Source organism: Sceloporus undulatus, chromosome 1, assembly GCF_019175285.1.
Source record: "Sceloporus undulatus isolate JIND9_A2432 ecotype Alabama chromosome 1, SceUnd_v1.1, whole genome shotgun sequence".
NCBI lineage: Eukaryota > Metazoa > Chordata > Lepidosauria > Squamata > Phrynosomatidae > Sceloporus > Sceloporus undulatus.
This window is the reverse complement of record NC_056522.1, coordinates 268,876,264-268,897,260: the sequence shown is the minus strand read 5'-3', so window position 1 is coordinate 268,897,260 and position 20,997 is coordinate 268,876,264. Positions and strand designations below refer to the sequence as shown.

The following is a 20,997-nucleotide window of genomic DNA, read 5'->3' as shown; positions in this document are numbered from 1 at the left end:
TAAAATAGAGTTTCAATGCACTCTGTCCAAATCCAGCTCAATGGAACTTACTTTATAGAAAATACGTTAAGGATGGGGATGTTTATTTATTTCTCGTTTTAGAAATCTGATGTATGAGACAAAGCTCATTGGGCTCTTTCACATGGACAAGACAAGAATTAATAAAACGTGATTAAAATGTGGTAATAGCGTGATTGGGGGAAAGATGATTACACCCCTGCATGTTTCTCCCGTTCGTGTCCTATGTGTATACTGTAATGGAGGTGTCATTGGGTAATAACGGGAGTTTTTGTTATTACCCAATGACGTGTCCATTACAATTTACACATGGGACACAAACAGGAGAAACATGTGGGGGTGTGATAATCTTCCCCTCAATCATGCTATTACCACATTTAAATCACATTTTAACACTTACCTCCTGTGTGAAAAAGTCTATTCTCCCCTGAAATCCACCTTGTTTGCTCTGTCTCTCCACTTCTAATTTCTCACCCCAAAGTACCAGCACTGTTTTGGCTTTTTCTTGATATGTGCATGCTTATCCACTACTGTTCATTGTCTTTATAGACAGTGCAGATTACACTTCATACATCCAAATCTCTTGATTTCCTTTGGAAATCTAAAATGATGTGGTTACATTCTATTGAGTGCTAGAGACACACAGTGATATTGAAGTCACAACCAATCACACTTATAAGAGTCGGAAGGTGCTACAAGAAAATTTCTAAGCCAATTTTAGAAATACAATCTCCAGTCTCTCTGTAATGGAGGGCTTCTTCTAATGATGATTTTACTATACTAAGGAGAAAGCAGTGTAGCACACAATATAATTACATGCTATGATCAGTTGTCAGTCTCCTGCATCATAAACATTTACTTTTGCATTACTACAAACTGACTTGAAAACTTTTCTCTGTTTTGTTCACCCAAATAATTTCAGTGGCCTGCAGCACTTCTCTGGGTATGATCTATACCCTCTATGGGGTCATGTCTTGTTCCCTACACACATAAACCAAGGATTTCCCAATCAAGAGATGTTCTCCTTGTATGCTTTCTAAGACACATTTGTTTGGCCACTATGGAAGAGAGAATGCTGGTCTAGAGATGCCTTTGGTGTGATCTAGGAGCATTCTTCTGACATTCTTTGAAAAGTCCTCACCTGGTACCAAAAGTAAAACCAGACACGGTGTCCAATAAGTTTCCTTGGGAGTAGGGTTGCCATAATTCTCTACTAAAAACCAGGAAAATGTAGGACAATTGTAGGATAAAATTTAGTCAAAATGTAGGACATTTAAGAAAAATGGAGGACATTAAATGTCCTACGTTTTGGGCTAAATTTTAGCCTACAATTGTCCTATACTTTGGTCTAAATTTTGTCCTACATTTTGTCCCAGTTTTTAGTAGAGAATAATAATAATAATAATAATAATAATAATAATAATAATAATAATAATAGGATTTATTTATATGCCGCCCAATCACTGGGAATCCAGGCGGCTTACAACAGAGGGGATAATAGATGGTTCCCTGCCCTCAGGCTTATAATCTAAAAAGACATGACACAAAAGGAGAAGGGAATGGTGATGGGGGAGAGGACAAGGTCCAGCATTCTTCTCTCCCTCTGAGGCCTGGACCAAGGCAGATGGACCAGAGGGAGGGCTCTTCTTCTTCAGGCTAGCCCTGGTCGAGCTGGGCCAGCCTATTCTCTCCCTCATAGGCCGAAAGATGACAGTTAAGGAGGGAGGAGCCTCTTTCTTCAGGCTAGCCCTGATGGAGCTGGGACAGCCTATTCTCTCCCTCATAGGCCAAAGGATGACAGTTATGGAGGGAGGGTGCTCTATCTTCAGGCTAGCCCTGATGGAACTGGGCCAGCCTATTCACTCCCTCACAGGCTGAAAGATGACAATTATGGAGGGAGGAGCCTAATGGCAACCCTACTTGGGAGCAGCACTCCTAAGATGGGTTGGTTCAACTGAAAAGACCCTTTTCAGAGATCATTGTAATTTACCACCTCAGATCTTCAATTAGAAAAAAACAAAAAAACAAAAACAGATCTTGGAGAGTATTTATTTATTTATTTATTTATTTACTATAGTTCCTAGAATCCCCCAGCTACCATGTTTTCAGATGATTTTTGCAAGCTGCTGTAAAAAAAAGTAATTTTTCTGAGCTGTGTTCAGATTTTCTAACTTTTCATATATGAATTATTTTTTATTTTATTTTATTTTTATGCTGCCTTTCCCCGAGAAGGGACCCAGAAGGACTGAAAAACTTGCCACCAGTATTTTTCATGACAGAATATTCAAATAAGCAGTCACCAGGCTAAGATGCAGCACCTCAGTCACTCTTTCAGTTATTTTTCAGATCATCCCAGTAAGTCTGTGATATTCCTTTTCTGCACAGGATTTGAAAAGTTCTCTTGTTTGCCTTCTTAGCAATCCCTTCTTCTCCATTTCTTCAAGTTATATTAGTTTTTTGTGATATTTAGGATCTGGTTGAAAGTGACATTTGCCATGTTTCTACAGCAACTTCAGAACAATAATATTCTTGTAAACCTTTTGCTAGGCTCACCTAATCCTCATGCCCTAGTAGCTCTCCAAAGGATTAAAATAATAAAATAGTCCCACCATAAATGCGATACCAGCCAGACCTACCCCCTACAGTCCACACCTGGAGAAGACCACCTTACTTGGAGAAGTTCTGGCCTTGATTTCACTAGTTAGTGCATAGAGCTAAGCTCATGCTGCTCAGTTGGCATTCAGCTGTTGCAGCTCTAGTGATTTTTTAAGTTATCAGAGCTGGTTTAATGCAGGTTGTTTTAGGATAATGATTTCTCTTGGTGCTCTATTTTTTATTTGAAAATGTGGGTGGGTAGGTTCCACTATGAAAACTGGTGTTGAAAGGCAGCAGAGAATTTTCAAAAATAAGAAAATAAGAGCAATTTAAAAGGAAGGTCTCTTTCACATTATGAAATTATGAGAACTTTCCTACCATTTCAATTTCTATGGTTCCATCCTAGTATCCATAGTTTTGTAAGGTATTTGGAATACTCTGTCAGAGAGTCCCATTCCCTTCTGGAGCTACAAATCCCAACATTCCACAGGATGAATTAAACTGGTATCAAAGTCTTTGTAGTGTGAAAGAAGCAGACATTTTGTGACATAGCTTCAGACTTTTCTGCAAAATTTGGAGCAAAAGGTAAGTCTTTAAAAACTGTTTTAGGCAGGAATAGGAGAGATTCAGTGGTTGGCCTCACATGAAGACAGGCCACACTCAGATCGGAGATTTGGCCCTGCATCTTGTAGACAGGTCATAGCGAGGATGAGGGGAACTGATTTAGTTGGCCTGTGTAGACATGCCCAAAGTCAGTAGGTTCCCGTAACAATTTTGTTATTATTGAAGAAAGCAAATAAATGCTTGTCCCTATGTTAAAACCAGTAGCACATTCTTCAAGTAACAAGTTAGACCAGACAATGCAGCATGTGAAAAAGGTCTGAGAGAGCAATTTGGTGTAACAATATCTGGAGCTCAACAGAAATCTACTATTCCTTTCATCCAACTTCCCTCCCAAGCTCCATCTCTTCCCACAAAGCTGGAAGCCTTAAAGGAACAGGTCTTTGCTGTGAAACTTCTCCATCTCTCCAAGATATTATGCTTATGGTGGAGATTATTGCACCATCAATTTGCCTGCAGGATAGACACAGGATTTAACAGTCAAAGATGGATTTTATCACACTGCTCCGTGTCTAGACAGTATGCAACCTGTATGCAATCTGCCCTTCTCCAGGTTCCTAACACAGTTTTTCAAGAACAGGAAAATTCCATGTTTGAAAAACTGCACAAGAAGCCCAGAGAGGCGTGGATTGCATATGGGTTGTATAGTACCCAGCTACAGGGCAGTGCAATAAAATCCATCTTTGACTTTCAATTCCCACATCCCTCTCCCATGGGCAGAATGACTTCAGTAGGCACAATGATTCCACTGACCTCAGGGACATAGCCTTGCTTCTTAACCAGACTGGTTTCCCAGACAAAGTCCCTTCCCTGCATGGGGAAAGTAAAGGAAGAATGCAGATGGGGACACTTAATTGATGCCTTTAGAACTAGCTGAGTGTTCTCACTTCCATTCATATAATATGAAAGGAAAGCAGAATCACTGACAGCTGGTGCTTCAAGAGCCCATGAGTCCAAAAATCTAAAGGCAAGTAAAGGAAGGGAACATGATTAACAAATAAACAAACAAACAAACTTCAGACAAAGAGTGGTGAATGTAATTTTCCCCATCCTTATGCCTTGCTGACAGAAAACACTATGTTGGCTTCTTAAGTCTCAGGACATTCTCATCATCCACAGTATTGCCCTGCCCAAATCCAGTATTCATAAAACTGGCATGCTGCACCAACAGCTCTCACAGAATTGAAGTTTTGGTGGCTAGTGTTGTAGCAAAGCCTGAGCTTATGGAGTCAAAATGCTGGGACTTTTCCTAGTAGCAAGGGCAATGATATGATTTGTCATTCCCCGCGTTCCCTCTTAGCTTAACTGCAATCTTTACAGTACTTGGAGAGAGGGATAGATTTTCCCAGCAACTCTCTCTCTGTATATGTACATATAACACACACCACACACCACACACCACACACCCACATGTGCACAGAGAGAGAGAGAGAGGCTAAACTAGAGTAAATCCATACGATCAGTGGAATTTATGTACAAGTATACACTTACAACTCAGGAACTGATCATATGAATTTGCTCTATTTAGGGCTACTGAACAGATTCAGGCCACAAAGGAGAAATGGGATGTATGATGCCCTCCACATGTTGGACTACAACTTCCACCATTCCTGGAAGTTGGCTATGATGGGTAGGGCTGATGGGAACTGCAGTCACTCAGTTGCAAGATTCCCAGCCCTGCTGTAGACATAGGGGCTGAACAGACTGCCCCTATGGGGCGGCCTGCAACCACCCCTTTCAGTGCCAGATTGGAGCTGCAGGAACTACATGCCGCAGCCCCAATCTGGCCTTTCCATGGCACAAAAAGGAGCTTTTTTTGCGCTGTGGAAAGGGCACCATAGCTGCCTTCGCCATGGCTTTTTGGCACTCCTTTGGCACTGTGTCATCTGGACACAGTTCCAGAGGAACATCATGACACTGCCTGCCATGTAGTGGGGCACGTGGCATCATGCCAGCATTGGAGTGAAGTGGGGGCATGCGTCGTGTGGACACCACAACCCCACTCTACCCCAATCCTGGCCTTTGATGCCGATCTGTTGAGGATCATAATCATCAATGTATCAGCAACCTGCTTTCAGGGGCTCTCCTGGTAGGTGTGGCTAAAAGGACAGTCTTGATGAATGAATGCCCTTTAGAATTTGTCACTAGATCTTCATTGGTGACTGTACCATGGTTTGGGGAATCAGACAGAAAGCTTTGCCTGATCCAATGCTTAAAGGAGTTGCAGATGTGAAAGGATACTGGCCAGATGTTTCTCTGACACAGAGAAAATCACAGGAAAGTGTTAAAACAACTCTCCCTTTTCTATTCTTTATGGCCCAAAGAAAAGGAAGACTCACAAAGGAGATAATCCTTGCTTAAATATCACTACTAGCAGCTGAGACAATGGGAGCCTAAGACTGAAAATGTCAGGGAGGAATTTAGATTCTCTGAACAGTTGAGAGTCTGCAATTATCATAAGTCACTTATGTGGTCCCTCTCAACCTTCCTTGGCCCCAAATGGTACATCTCCAGGAGGGAGAAAGGGGGGAAAGGGAGGGGAACACAAAACAAGACTCCTCAGAGCAGAGGGAAGAATGAGTCAAATGTGACCTGAGCCAATGGAAATAGTGTAAGCTCCTTTCTGGCAGAAAGGAACGGCAGCAAAGCAGGACTCAACAGAAGGCACTAGTTCAGAAGTACATGACCTTTTTAGGTTCAAGGGTCACATTTGGTGCTGGCTTGGATATAGGAGCCACATGTACCATGCACCCACATGCATAACTCATTCTGCAGGGAATGGGAATTTTTTTAAATTTAAATATTTCTTTTCCACCCTATATTGTGGGGTCTTAGGGTGATGTGCAAGTAAAATTATTTCAAGCAGTTTAAATCACTTTAAATTTTAAAACAATAAAATAATTAAAACAGACTAAAAACACTGGACAAGTTAAAACAGACTTAAGAAAGTTAAAACAGTCTACAACCATGCACATGTAGATTTTGGAATAAATAATTTAGGCCCCCAAAGCTTAAACCAAAAGCCATGTTTTAAGGGGCACCAGAATGAACACAAATCAGGCCTCCAAAGTGAGAGTATTCCACAAGCTCTGAAGAGGCTCTCTTCTGTGTCTTGGGGCAGTCTATTGCCCCTACTGGGAGATCTCAGAGGCCTCTTCTAGCAGATGTCAATCTTTGGGCAGATCTGTCTACCTGTCTCTGTTTTGAGAGAAGTCCTTCTTAAAGTGTGCAGGCCCCAAATTTCTCCTTCTCGTCTACTAAGATCTAAAGATTGCTTACAGCAGGGTTGGAAAGTATAAATAAGAAAGTCTCTTCTATCCAAAATCTCCATTCAAACTGCTGTTCTCCCACCACTAATAACAGTGGAGGGAACAGCAATCTTGAAAGTGTATAAACATCTGCCCAGCCCAGCTAATCGAGTGGACTATGTGGAAAAGTGAGTAGTACCTCTTTAGTTTGGGAACTGCACAAATCATGGGCAAGGAGTAAATGTACCTTTTCCCTGCACTTTATCGTGAGAGCCACCTGAGAGGAAGCAAGAGGCCAAGAAGGATATAAGGGCTTGGTTTATACTGGGGTATTGTTTCGTTTTCCCAACTATATCTGAGAGGACATCCGCCTTTATGTCTTGGTTTAACTCTCCCTTCTACAAACTAGTGACAGTGAAATGTAAATCTGTTGCCATCAGTAAAGTCAATCCAGACCTTGGAGAAGTTACTTTAGTGAACAACAACTCCTAGAATTCCTCCAACAAATGCTCATTTTGAATGAGGAAATTATGGTAGTCATAATCAAAACAGTAACTTTTCTAAACTTTGAGTTAATTGTTATTCTACCAGGAGACAGAGAGTTAGACCATAGGTGATTAGGAGGAAATGTTAATGTGTGAGACTGTTTGTATGGGGATGCTAAAGTATAAACTTCATAAAAGAGGTCTGCATTGAGTCATACATTTGGGGGAGAAGTGGGATACAATAAAGAGATTTTTTTACATTACTCTTTGTCACGGCTTAACAGTATCAAATATTCCAGAGCTCCAGTCTGGAGGACCACAAAATCTAATTCAATAGTCTCAACCTTATTGTTAATCTAAACTAGATTATGCAATCATCCTATGGATGTAGATAATTCAACAGTTCATTCAGTGGATCTACTGTATTTGGGACTATCCAATGGGATTCAGGTCATCATCGCCTCTGACTGACAGCAGCTGCTCAAGGTCTTTGGCAGAAGGACCTTCATCATTTGCAATGTGGTTCTTTTCATTGAAGATTGACAAGGAGTCTGCTGCCTGCAAAACATATACCTACAGAGGGTGTAGGCCTAGAGTGGACAAATGAAGTTGGGTCTAGGGGCTAGTTTTCTGCTCCCGTGACCCTTCAAAGACCACACAGACTGTCAAAAATGTCAAAAACCAAAAATGGCCAAAAGTAAAGTTTTAGTTTTGAAAAATGGCACTTTTTTAATGCTATATTTTGAAAAAATTCATTGCTTTCCTGGGAGCTTTCTGGAAAAGCAATTCATCCTTTTTTCCATAAGAACAAGCACTGCCAAGAAATTTTGGAGCGGCCAAGGGTGATGCAAAAAGCATTGGGATACATATCTGGTGTAAATATGCTCCCTTGTGGAATTCAGGTGTTCAGTGAACAGATGTTTTGGCCCATCATGAATGGATTGCTTTCAAGACATTCACATTAATATCCAGTTTTGCCAATAATAGCAAATCAGTTATATTCCTTCATTGTTGTATATTTATGTGATCTATATTTAACTATGACTAATCTTAATTTGAAATGATGACATTTCAATGAGTTTAGACCCTTGAGTTTATGACTGAATTTTTCTTGTATCATGTGGGGTAGGCCAGTTTCTGCCTGAAGCCCTCCTAATATGTTTTAGTAAAATTGGGGTGGATATTATATTTTCTTAGTTGTCTTGAACTCCATGGTCCAAAGGAAGTAAAATGGACCAGAAAGAGTGTGCTGGAGTGGGAGTGTGGGAGGATATGTGTGCATTTTGTTCAAGTAATTCTTTGTTACTGAGGGTAGAAAATCATGCAGCAGACAGTGAAAAAGAGATGATATAGAGTGGGAAAGTGATTGATTTTTCTGACCTTGCCATTTTTCATTTGCATCTGCAACTAGAGCTAGGTCTTGTGGTCTGTGGTAAGTTATTCATATGTGCAGCACTATGCTGCAAACATCTATTCATGGTATATCAGTAGCTTTGGCTTTTCATACACAGCTGCATAATTTTGCAATCCTAACCCCAAATTATTATGGAAATTATAATAGGACCACAACATGAAAAACAGTAGTCAGCAGCAACACTGTCCATACATTGAAAGTACAATATACAACTGAGAGCCTGTGAAAACTCATTGTTGCCTTCAAGTTGACTGTACCTTATGGTAACCTTATAGATTCTTCTCAGCAAGATGTAGAGAGAGGAGGTGTGCCATTGCTTTGTTCTAAAAACTTATAACACATGATATTCCCTGGTGTTCTCTCTTCCAAGTACTAATCAGGCCTGATGCTACTTAGCTTCCAAGATTAGCTAGGCTCTTGTTATAGTGGAACCTAATACCCTGTTCCTTTTCCTGGGCTCCCCAAATGAGTGAAGAAACATTGCCCCTGGAAGAACTACAGAAGATTTGCAAGGACATATGTGCACAGAGGCAACTCCTCACCCCTTGTGATCCTTTGAGTAAATCACCCCACCCCAATATACTAGGCTCCAAGTATACCCAAAAGATTTTCAACCAGGTCTCTTCTCTTTGCAGTTCTTTCAGCAGTGAAGTAAGAATCAGAACTTGGAATCATCATGGCCAGGATCCTGTTGGAGTCTTATACATGTATAAGTTCCCCTAAGGAAACAACTGGACATTTTTTTTTTGATGTTGAATGTCTGCCTTCAGTTAAAGGTTCTCGAAGTGGATTTGCCATGCAACGATGCTGTTCATTCAGTTGCCTAGTGTTTCTATTTCACAAAAAAACCTGCATAGCACAATCAATGCACAACTCTAAATGTGGATATTTATATTTTATAGTGTTTAATGGGGGGATTTTAAAATTGTTTTTACATTTTTACTGTAAACATGCTTAATTTTTAATCTGCTGTTTCTGGAACCCATCTTGGGTCCTACTTTGGGAGAAAAGTGGCATATGAATAAAGTAAATAAAAAATAAACAAATTAGGATATGCATCCTCAATGGAGCATCTCAGACTATTTGTTTCTTGAACCACAGAAATCCCCTCAAACATAGTCATTGGATTCTGAGAACTGCAGTTTGCCAAAAGTAATGTTTCTAGGTTTTGACAGCAATATAATGAAAAGATATGTTTTTTGGGAACTGCCAAATATGAGAATAATTTGTTTTTTATTTTTTAAATAAAATCCTGTGGGAGACTAGTAGTGTAAGCCAAGAACTCTTGCAATGTGAAAGTGGCCTCAGCAGAGTCAATCCACCCAGCAGTTCCTTGTTTTGGCTGAGCTGAGCTGAGTTGAATTACCCTTGCTTTCCCGTAACAAATGCCATTTAAACTTACACCTGAGTCCTAAAACCAGGGTCTGAGCTTGGAGAGACCAATTGCCAAGTAATATGCCTGGGATTGCAGCCATAAGCAAATATGAACATTATGTCATTGTGCACATAATTTCTTTGCTAAACATGGATGGAGATATATATAGAGAGGAAGAGCACTTTGATAACAGCCACATATACTTAAACCCTAATTTTGTTTTTTTTTTTCTTAATTGAACCCTTGAAATCAGATGGAGCATAAATACTTCCATATCAATCATCTTAGAGGATATCAGAAGAAACTCTGTTATAATAGCCAATGGCTTTTCCCATTTTACTTTGTGAATTTTAACTAGTGTAACAATATATATCTATTTTGTCTCTCCATTTCTTAGCACAGACCGTAATTTCAAATAACCTTGCTCTAGCTTAATTCTCCAGACCATTTCTGAATTGTAAATTCTATACAATTATCAAAAAGAAACCTTTGAGGGCTTAAAAATTAACAGATTCCTGTAGTTTTCATTAAAGTTTTCTCCATCATAAATTAGAAGATAGAAAATGTAGTTAAAATAGGAAATCAGTTGGGGAAGTAGAAGTGTGTGTGTGTGTGTGTGCGTGCAAGAGAGAGAACATCCCAATTGTAACCATCCATGGTTCCTTACCACAGTACAGCTGTTGATGTGCCTGTCTGATGAACTAATATCGCACAACTTTGGGATACCACTAACTGTTTGGTATACTGGTAATTTGTCCCAAGTTATTAACAACTGAATTTTGATTATTTCACAGGTATTAAGAAAGGTAATTCTATTCAGGAGAATTCTCTTTAAGTGAAAATCTTACAAAGGCCAACTCCAGAAACTAAGGGCTCTCTAGCTCAATCTGTTGCAGGAATCCACAACTGCTACATCCCTGAGAGATGGCCATTAACCTCTTCTTAACAATTAGGAATGTGTGCTTCCTCAGATTTTGTTGGACTGAAAATCCCATCAGCCCTATCCAATATGGATAATGGCAAGAAATGCACTGCAGCCCAAGATTAGCTCTGATTAGTACTTGGATGGAAAACTGCCAATGAACATGCAGCACTGTAGGCTATATTCCAGAGGAAGGAACTAGCAAAATTACTGCCGAGTATTTTTTGTTTAAGAAAACCCTATTAAATTCATGAGGTTGCCATAAATCAGCAAGTGACTTGAAGGCACATACACACACAAAATGACACACAGACATTAAGACCTCAATGCTCTAGAGCCACTAGAAACCATAGGAATAATATTTCCTATGGTCTTTAGTTGTCTTTTTTTCAATAGGTAGGATGAAAATTGGAGTTATGAGCCTTTCCTGCTATTACTGGATATGTGTGTGTCAGTGAAAGTATGGAAATGGACTTTCAGGGGCCAAGGAGCAGGTTGCAGGACACTGAGTCATGTTTTACTTATAGATGGGCCCAAACTTTCAAATAAGTTCTTTTTTTTTTTTAAGGTTGTCTTTTGGGTTTATTTTGATAATAAATGGTATGTGTTCCAAATCACGTCAAGCAGAGTTCACCCCTCACAACTTTTTATCTGCAACCCTCCAACTTTTGTTTTTTGCTGCCAATATTTTGAAAGACTAAATTATACATTAGTGCTTCCACACTGACTGAAGAGGAGATCATTGTTTGGGACTTGGCACTGCTTTTTGAAGCAGCAATATGACTTGTCAACATTTTTGGCTTGCCTGCTCCTTTTTCTCCAGCCTTCCTTGTTGAATTTAATTGCTACTGTAGCATTTCTGCCTCTCCGATGGAGCTCTACCCACTCCATTTTCTTACTCAGAAATAAAAGCTGACTTTCTAATCATACAAGAGAGCCAAAACATTGTGCTTTCTGTTACAAATATAAAATTACAGCTGATTCATGGAACAAGACTCCCTCCTTCTACTGGTGATGAAGATTTCCCCCTCCAAATGCCCTCACTCCATTAAGTCAGCTGTATGATATGAAAGGATTTTAAGGCTTGTTTTTCAAAGTAGTTAATGTTTTGCTTAGAAAGATCAGCAAAAATAGGTCTGTACTATACTGGAAAGTTTTATATATTTAACTTTGCTTTTACTAGGAAATCTACTAAACAGTGCTAAATTGGTGGTAGTTCTTATATTGGACCATAATATCTTGCTGAAACAAAGCAGAATGAGATGGGGAACACTTGGGAACCCTTGCTATGCTGTCATGCATTCCATTATAGGAAAAGGATAAGAAAGAAATGCTATGAATTAATAAATAACTTGCACCAAGATATCTGCACCTGAGTAACTATGAAATTCTCTCTTGAAATTGCATCATGGCCAATGGTGAGGGTTGTTGGAAGCCGAGTTGTAGTTCAACGATATCTGGAGGACCACACCTTCCTTACCCTTGCCTGGGACACTGGAGAAGATCTGTAGCACAATGGCTAAAGTGGTTTGACAAGAAGAAGAAATAACAGTGATTAAACAACAAGAAGAAATAACAGTGATTAAACCTGGGAGCTTCTGTATGCAAAGCCTGTGTGTGTGCGCACGCGCGCACGCGCGCGCGTGCCTTCAATTCACCTGTTTCATAGGGTTTTCTTAGGCAAGGACTACTCAGAGGTGGTTTTACCAGTTTCTTCCTCTAAAATATAGCCTACAACATCTCATATTCATGAGCGGTCTCCTATCCAAGTACTAACCAGGAGTCACCCTGCTTAGCTTCCATGATCAGACAGGACCTGGTGCATTTAGGGTATTTGGGCCTCTACGTTTATGTTTACCACAGTGTGCCAGGTTTTGTTCCCTCTTTTACACCTATCTCCACTACCAACCCAACACACATGTGGGTGACAAACAACTGTGGAAGAGGGAGGGGAGGGATTACAGCGGAAACTGCCTGGAAAGGGAAGAGTTAAGCAGCCTCATTCATCTAGTAAACTGACAAAGCTTCTGAGGCCATTACTGGTTTTCTTTTTTTAAAAAAAGAAGTTTTAATAAAATAACCTATGTTTATTTGCACAGTCCCATTTACTTTAATGAGATGAGAGAGGAATACGTAGTTTGCATGCTACAGCCAGCATCCCAGTCTTACTATAATGAGAGGCTGCAAAGTTCATGTAGCAATGTGGATTTTAATTCTATTTTTCCTGTTGTTGCTTAAGTCCGAGAAAGGTTGCTGGTGGTGGTAAGGCGTGAAGTATCATTATGGTTTATTAAACTCTATTGCTTTGGGTTTTGTTGATTGGAGCTGTAAAACAGGAATGGCACTGTTTTACAGCGAAAGCTAAACTGTGCTGTAATTGCTTCGAGTGACAGACTGTAATTATTCAAGATTATAGGAAGGAGAGTGTGGCAGAGAAGGAGAAGGAAGGGAAGAAAGGACAAAAATTGAGGGGGGGGGGATGGCAGAGAGAGGAGAATCTCATGGCAAATGGGAGATGAAAGCTGGTGTTATTCCGTGCTGATTTCATCCAGTAATATGAACAGAGAGCAGCTGACATGCCCACAACCTTTACACAGGTTTTGCTCAATAACAACACAACTTCTACTGCTTGTTAAAGATACAACTAAAAAAAGTCACACCAGAGAAAAGTTTAAAATATCATTAAACTAACAATAGAATTAAAAGCAGTTAAGACTGTTAAAGGCAATATAACAATTAAATAATATTGTACATTCTCAGTGGTCCTCCTTGCCCTGAACAATCATCCCTCAAAGTCTTGCCAAAAAAAGGGTCCCCACCTGCCTATGAAAGGATAGCAAGGAGGGTGCCAGTATAGCCTCTCTAGTAAGGGTAGACAAATTGTGGCCTGCAGGACTTGTGTGGCCCCAAGACTGTTTTTGTGGTGCTCAGGATCCCCCAGGCATAAACTGAACATGCTAGGGTGTGGGTTGAACAGCAGGTGATCCATCTGTTGTGGGGATAAAGTATAAGATGAAGAAGTAAAGGTCACATGAATATGAAAGGAACTGTACTAGGGCTGTAACTCTTCTGTCTGTGCCTTTTTATGTAAATTATTATGTTGAAAGATGTTATTATTTTATTTATTTATTTATGTATTTATTTATTTATTTATGGCCAAATATCACAGAAGGTCTAAAAATGAGGCGCATCAATGGTGGCTCACAGCATCCATGTCAATGGGTCAGTAAATCTCTGCCTTTAAAAGAGCTATCCAAGGTGCTGAAAATAGGATTAGCACAGCAGAGAGATCCTTCAGACAAAAATCCAGATTAGATTCATCACCCCACTGACATGGGAGCCACCAACTTCATGCTATTCAGTCTGACCCACCCCACCTTCTCTCCCTAACACAATACTGTGAAGAAAAAGCAGGCATCTAAAGGATGCCCTTGAAAATGCTGTTCTTTTTATCTCCTTTGGACCTTTGTTTGATCAAACTCTGAATTATATCTCTCCTTTTGATCGGTTTAGCTAAACCAATCCTCAGGGTAGCTTTCTGTTTTCCAGCAACCACATCACACACATTCCTTAATTCATGTACTCCCGTATCCTTACAGATAGCATCTTTTTGTTCAGATGTTGGGAGAACAAAGTATGTATGAAGTGCACTGAGTGTCTCTTTTTTATGTGTAATTCCCTTCAAACTCTCCCTACTGGCTTGTCTGTCTCTATTAAGAGGTTGACTACCTCATTAAAAAACAGAGACCCAAATACTAAGAGGGGTATATATTCTCAAATCACATTTGACATTAACACTAAATGTCAATAAATTGGGATGGAAATACTGCCACACCTAACCAAGCGGTGGGCAACTGCAGAGGGCAGGGGAAAATTTTCATTCCTGCACTCCTCCAGATGACTGCAATAATATGTAAAAGCCATCAGACCCCATTCATTTTTAATACAAGTTTCTCGGTGATTTTTCACCAAAAAAAACCTACCTAAAGATGCCACAAAATCACAGCAAAACATAGCAGTTTTGCTTCCCCACCATCCAAACTCACCATATATTTTGAAAGTCCTGTATGTCAATTGAAAATTAGCTGGAATAGAAACAGGAAGTGAGCAATACCACCTTCTTCCTTTTTTTCCTTCTGTGTGCTTTTCAAGGTGTTGGGATGGGGAGAGGGCTCAAGAGGGGAAAACTACTACACTTTGCAGAAGTTTTGTGCAGTTTTGAGGGGGATTGGATTTTAAAACGGTCATGTAAAATTTAAAGAATTTAAAGAATTGTACAGCTGACCCTCCACATTTGCAGTTTTGACTTTTGCAGATTTAATTATTTGGTCTTTTGATTAATATGTTCTCTCTAGGAATTTGTCCTCCAGTACAATTCTGCTGGACTTTGACCATAGAGTTGTTCTGGAAGACCTAGAAGTTCCTAGAGAAAACACTTCTCTAGGCATTTTTAGGTCCTCCAGCATGATTCTATGACCAACCTTTGGCAGATGTTGACCACAGAGTTTCTGTAGAGGACCTGGAGATTGCTAGAGAGATGTTCTCTTAGGTAAAAAAAAAATAGTGTTTTTTTTATTTGCAGTTTTTCCACATCTTTGGGGGTCCATCACCCCTAACCCCAGTGAATGTGGAGAGCTTTGTGGGGGCTTTAGGGACCATAGGCTACACTTTGCCCACTACTGTCTGAAGCAATGCAAATATTAGAGCTGTCTGTTGTTTCTAATAGCATAAAGTTTCTGTTGTTCTTGTGACTGAAAGGCTAGCAACTGTGGAGGAAAAGGAAGAGGACCTACCTGCTACCCGAAGATCTGGTACTGGGCTTTCTCCAGTGTCTGCACTTTCAAGCTGTGTAACCTGTGAGCTGGGATAGGCATTTGATCTATCCCAGTGATTACAAGTTCTGATCATGGGACATGTAATCAGAGGAACTCGTATGGCTACATCTTGTTCCAACTACATCTAGGACCCAGAGCAATGGATTCCTAATGCTGAGATTCCACCTCAACTTTAGGAAGAACTTCCTGACAGTAAGAGCTGTTCAACAGTGAAATATGCTGCCTTGGGGTCTTCTCCTTTGGAGGTTTTTAAGCAGATGCTGGATGGCTATCTGTCAGGAGTGCTTTGATTGTATCTTCCTGCATGGCAGGTGGTTGGACTGAATGACCTTTGAGACTGATACACATTTATATCAGAGGATTCAGTTTTCTGGAGTACACTGAATTGGGACAAGCCTCAAGTATGCATTTGATAGAGGTTCACCTTTGGTTCTCCAACCCCAACTGAGGGCTTGGTGCTACTTCATTCTTCCTTTCTCAAGTAGCTGTGGGGGGATCCAAAGCAGGGTAATCAGTACACCATTGGGCCAATATTTCAGTCTAATGTACCATTTGCCACATCAGCTTCTAGCCTGATGGACTACACTATATCCCCCTTTAACTCCTCACATTTATTCAGTGTAAATATCTTACAGCCTACTAGACTTCCCTTTTGTTATCCTTACAGTACATAACGAGAGCCATAAATTCAGAGAATATGCTACTCATTTGCATTATATTCTTTGTTTGTTGTCTGATAGAGTTTTATGATACCCTTATTTACTCCCAGTGGTATTGAGTTTGAGAAAATATACAGCATGCTGCATAGAACATTAAGATACAGGGGTATCCTTAGTCTAGCAAATATTTTGGGGTGCAGAAAAAGAGCAGCGGTGGTTTTTCAAGAGCTGGATGCCTGCAATCTTAGCAACAATTAGATTTAATGGGACACAAGCACTTCTTTCTTCTGCATCTCCTCCCTCCTCCCTTTTGCTCTCCCTCAGGCTGAAAGGAGGGAGGTGGGCAGAGGGGGATAGGAAAGGGTCTTTGACGTCAGCCCTGGCCTATAAAAGCCCAGCAAGAGAAGGCGAAGCAAAGCTGAATGCTGAGCCAGGGCACCAGCCAGGATGCCAACCCCAAACTCTTCCAGTTCTTCAGCCAAAGGTTTCCGGCGGGCAGTGTCTGAGGTGGACTCCAAGCAAGCAGAGGCTATCATGGTAAGAAAGGGAGAAAAACCTCTCTTGAACTTTCCAGTCTAGCCACCTCCAGCAATAGTGCAGCTCATGGTAGATTTGACTGTCAGTCCAGTAGATGAAGGGAATAGAATAACTTTATTCCTAAAAATTCAGTTAAAGGGACATCTTACTGGACAAAACTCATTGTTAGAAGTGTTTTTAAACCTGTCCTTATAATCCATATGTAAAGATAATACCATGTCCCCACCAAAAAAAAGCCACTTGTAAATGCAAGAAATAAAAAGCTAAAGAAAAAAAATCAAATGGTCAAATATGATCAATGATATGTTAGGGAGTCCTAAGAAGCATGAGGTGGTGTGTGGATTTTTTTAAAAAAAAATTACAACCACTATCTAAAGCTGTCTTGCTTTTCAGGTAATTTGATTTCCCAGGATTAAAGTGAAAACTTGCTTGTTAATCAAAATCTGGACTTTATTACATGGGGGAAATCAGGCATTTTCCCAGGACAGTTGTGCGATTGTGGCAAAGATTTTCACATGACATCACAATTAGAGAGACCCTATCCTGGAAAGAACCAGGAATGCTCCAGCAACAAATCATTCACAGGGAAATATCATGAATGATTTGTTGCTGGACCATTCCTGGTTCTTCTTGGGATAAGTCCTCTCTAATCATTATGCCATGTGAAAATCTTTGCCATGATTGTGCGACTGTCCTGGAAAAATGTCTGTTTAAACCCTCAATTTTCCCATGTGTGATAAAGTCCTCTGTTACATTCTGTTTTTTTCCCATTTTTTCATTGAATCAATGTGACAGCGGGGAAGAATAGACCCCAAAAGCTATCTGTTGCCCATGCAATACTATTTCTACCAGAGTAGCTTGATATTCTTATACCTGAGTTTAGTTTAGATTTTGTATATTGCAGATGCATGGGGAGAAAAGAGCACCAAATCTAAAGAAGCTTTTATATATCCAGGCTGAGCAGAAGTCTCACTGACTCTTTCAGCCTGTTTGGATGTGTGTAGTCTTTGGTTTTCATTACTCAAACCTTTTCATTTAGCATATGTGATCATGTGAAATTGTTCATTTCTCCATTTCCCATAGATGTCACTGTGGGATGATGTATACTTCCACTTTTTTGTCACTTGATGATTGCCATACATGTGACTGGCCGTTCTGACCTACAGCCAAAGACAAAACGTATTTGAAATGGCTTTCATCTGACATGGTTCACTCACTCAGTTGCCACTCTCAAGTGCAGAGCTATCAAGAGGCCTACTTGTCTCTGTGCGTCTCTCAGTCTTTTTAGGTTGAGAACACAAGCTGCTCACTCTGAAGTATTCATATACTTCAAGGGGACATCAGATGAACAATTCCATATAAGTAGTGTGAAATCTGAAAGCTAAGGATCAAACTAGATAGGTAATAGTAGATAAGATAATATATAAAGTAGATTATATTCCTTTGAACTTTGTTGTAATTTTTGCCAATAAAAGGTTTTGAGGAGGAGTCAGGACCTCAGCCACAATACTCAAGAAGAGCAATGAAACATTTCCTTTTTTCACACAGTTCATTGAAAATTATCCACTTTGCCACAAAACTGCTGTTTTCTGCAGCAGGGAAGCAGCTGCTGATGTTAATAACAGCACCACATTAGCAAGAGATAGAGTTTGAGGTTGCTGTCTGCACTGTGATGTTGGGGAAAAAATGTTAAAGCCCCTCCCTAAATGTTGTGGTTGTAATGCTGAGCACCCCATACAGCTGCTATTTTGCAACAGTAACAACAATAACATATTATGTAGTTTGATGGTTAGATGCTATATTTTAACTGTTGGAGGCCCTTCTATGATGTATCAATACAGGGCTCCGAAAACATTCCCAGTTCTGTAAGATTCACACTGGCTTCATAACAGCTAGTTTGATGTGGTGCAATCCACGAAGGATTTCCTTACCGCTAATAAAATGAATGGAAGTCATATAAGATCTTAACTCTCCTTTCCATGGACCTTGGGTAAAATAAGCCCTCAAGTGGTTTACCCTCAGGCAGACAGCTCCATGCTGCCTCAGAAAGCACAGTGCTCTTGCTTCCCTATAGGGAAATTCCCTTTGTGAAGAAAAGCATACAATCTGACATGTTGGCAGCAACATATGGTGTCCCTACATAAAAGGCGCACCACTGCATAATCACAGGAAACTGCAGCTACTGAAATTCAGCTGCTACATGCAGGCAACAGCAATTCACACCTATTCGACATCAGCATCTATTGCAACCCTCAGTTCAAATTCACGCAAGTTATTTAATCCATGCCCACATTTCCTCCACTTTTCTGCCATGTCTTAGCCATTGCTATATATTGTAGAAATGTCCATTCTAGGATTTTCCCCTTCCACTCCTGTTTCTATTATGAAAAAAAAAGGTAAATGGGAACTGAGGTCTAGAGATACAATAACTAACCTGCCAAATCAATTTAAATCAATGATCAGTTCAGTTACCTATCTTAGACCTTCCTCCAAGGAATTTAGATAGTATCTTTGAGGGTTATCTCAATAATTTGAGGGAAATTATTAGGCATCTTCAGTTGGGTGGATTTTTGTCCATTATTTTTTTTTCTGGTTTATCTAGGAAAACACCTCTAACAATCTATCCATTTTAAAATGTCTGCCACTGTAGGGCAAGGTGAATGGAATCACCCAAAATTCCTTGCTAAATTGACCTAACAAATCCAGAAGCAGAAGAAATTATATTTATGCTAGAGTTCCATACTCCATTAGCCAGCTATTAGAAAGATTCTGTGAGCAGTTGTCCAGATCTCCACACCAGAAAAAGATCTTTGCATGGCAGTAATGTTCCAGGAATAACAATCTCATGCTAGTATTCTCCTACCATCTCATCCAGGTGGCATTTTCTCTTATGGTGATGAGGGAAGCTTGGAAGCTGTGTCCCTTGTACACAGATTAGTGTTATCCTATGTTATCCTATGTGAGATATGTCCCCCAATCCCAAAGGATATGCAAAACAGGGCCAATACGAAAATAAGCCAAATTACATGATTAATTACCACACGTGAAGAGTGACACTGCGGTTGTTCCAAATGCAAAATTGTAAAATAAAAATAAAAGTGTACGATAAATTATCACAAAAGTACATACTATACGGATTCTCCAATTTGAATTGGGATCCTTGCGCATGCCCAGTGGGGCTCTGAATGCATCATGAACTTTAACGCTTGTGGGGTGAAGAAGGGAACCGCTTCCCCTGTTTCCTGTATCCTGTTTCGCATGAATGCAGGCTCCACGTGAAATATAGATGTGGGCATAGACATATATAAATCTATGGGTGCAGGCACTTGGTGTATGCACATTATAAGTGCACTTTATACATGTATATCTGCACATATAGATGGAATCCCCTAAGTGCACATATATACATATATATATATATATATATATATATAGGTGCCATCATCTATATGCACAGATGTAGCACCAGGAAAAGTGTCAGCAGGTATGCCACTATATGCTCTAAGCACACGTAGTTGTAAACAGAATGTGTGTGCTTCAGCTCCTCAAGCCGCATATATATATATATATATATACACACACACACACACATACACATACACACACACACATATACAACAATGTATATATGTATGCACATGTATATATATATATATATATACACACACACATACACACACACATATATACAACAATGTATATATGTATGCACACGTACACACACACACACACACACACACACACATATACACACACAAACACCTTACTTCCCCCATAGGCATGCCATGGGCATGGGTGTGCATATGGAGAGATATAGAAACAAACAATATAGATAGGGGTAGGTGTGGGGGGAAGAGATAGATACCACACACAACAAAACACACAACACAAACGCACACACATATTGATCTGTATGTATGTATATGTACAAGTATATATATGCATATGTAAACATATACTGTTTAGGTGTGTGTGTGTGTGCGTGCATATGCATACATTGCTCCCACACACACACACGTACGTGTGTGTGTGTGTGTGTGTATCACAAATATGACATGTGTTGGCAAAATAAGGCACCTCCCTCCCCATCACATCAGCTGGGCAACACGCCTGGGGAGATCAGAATATGACTACCCAAAGGAAATCCCCATTTGCAGATCTGGGGGGGGGGGGGGGGGAGGAGGCACAAACCATACACTGCTCTCTGTTCACATTAAAATGAGCACATATGCATTTTCCAGTAGCTCTCCACCCATACCATCGGAAACATCTGCTTTCCCCCCTTGCC

At 40.1% G+C, this 20,997-nt stretch overlaps 1 protein-coding gene across 3 annotated transcripts in view; it reads left to right on the top strand.

Annotated features, from left to right (window-relative positions):
* The first annotated feature begins 16,619 nt into the window (after window positions 1-16,619).
* The window catches only part of TH (tyrosine hydroxylase), a 32,772-nt gene continuing 28,394 nt past the window's right edge, over window positions 16,620-20,997 (top strand). For 2 of the 3 annotated variants that reach the window (XM_042451121.1, XM_042451208.1), the window contains exon 1: window positions 16,620-16,709. In XM_042451121.1, coding sequence (XP_042307055.1) covers window positions 16,620-16,709 — 90 coding nt within the window. Of the gene's footprint in view, window positions 16,746-20,997 lie in introns of all 3 variants that reach the window. The other variant, XM_042451034.1, reaches the window with a different exon arrangement.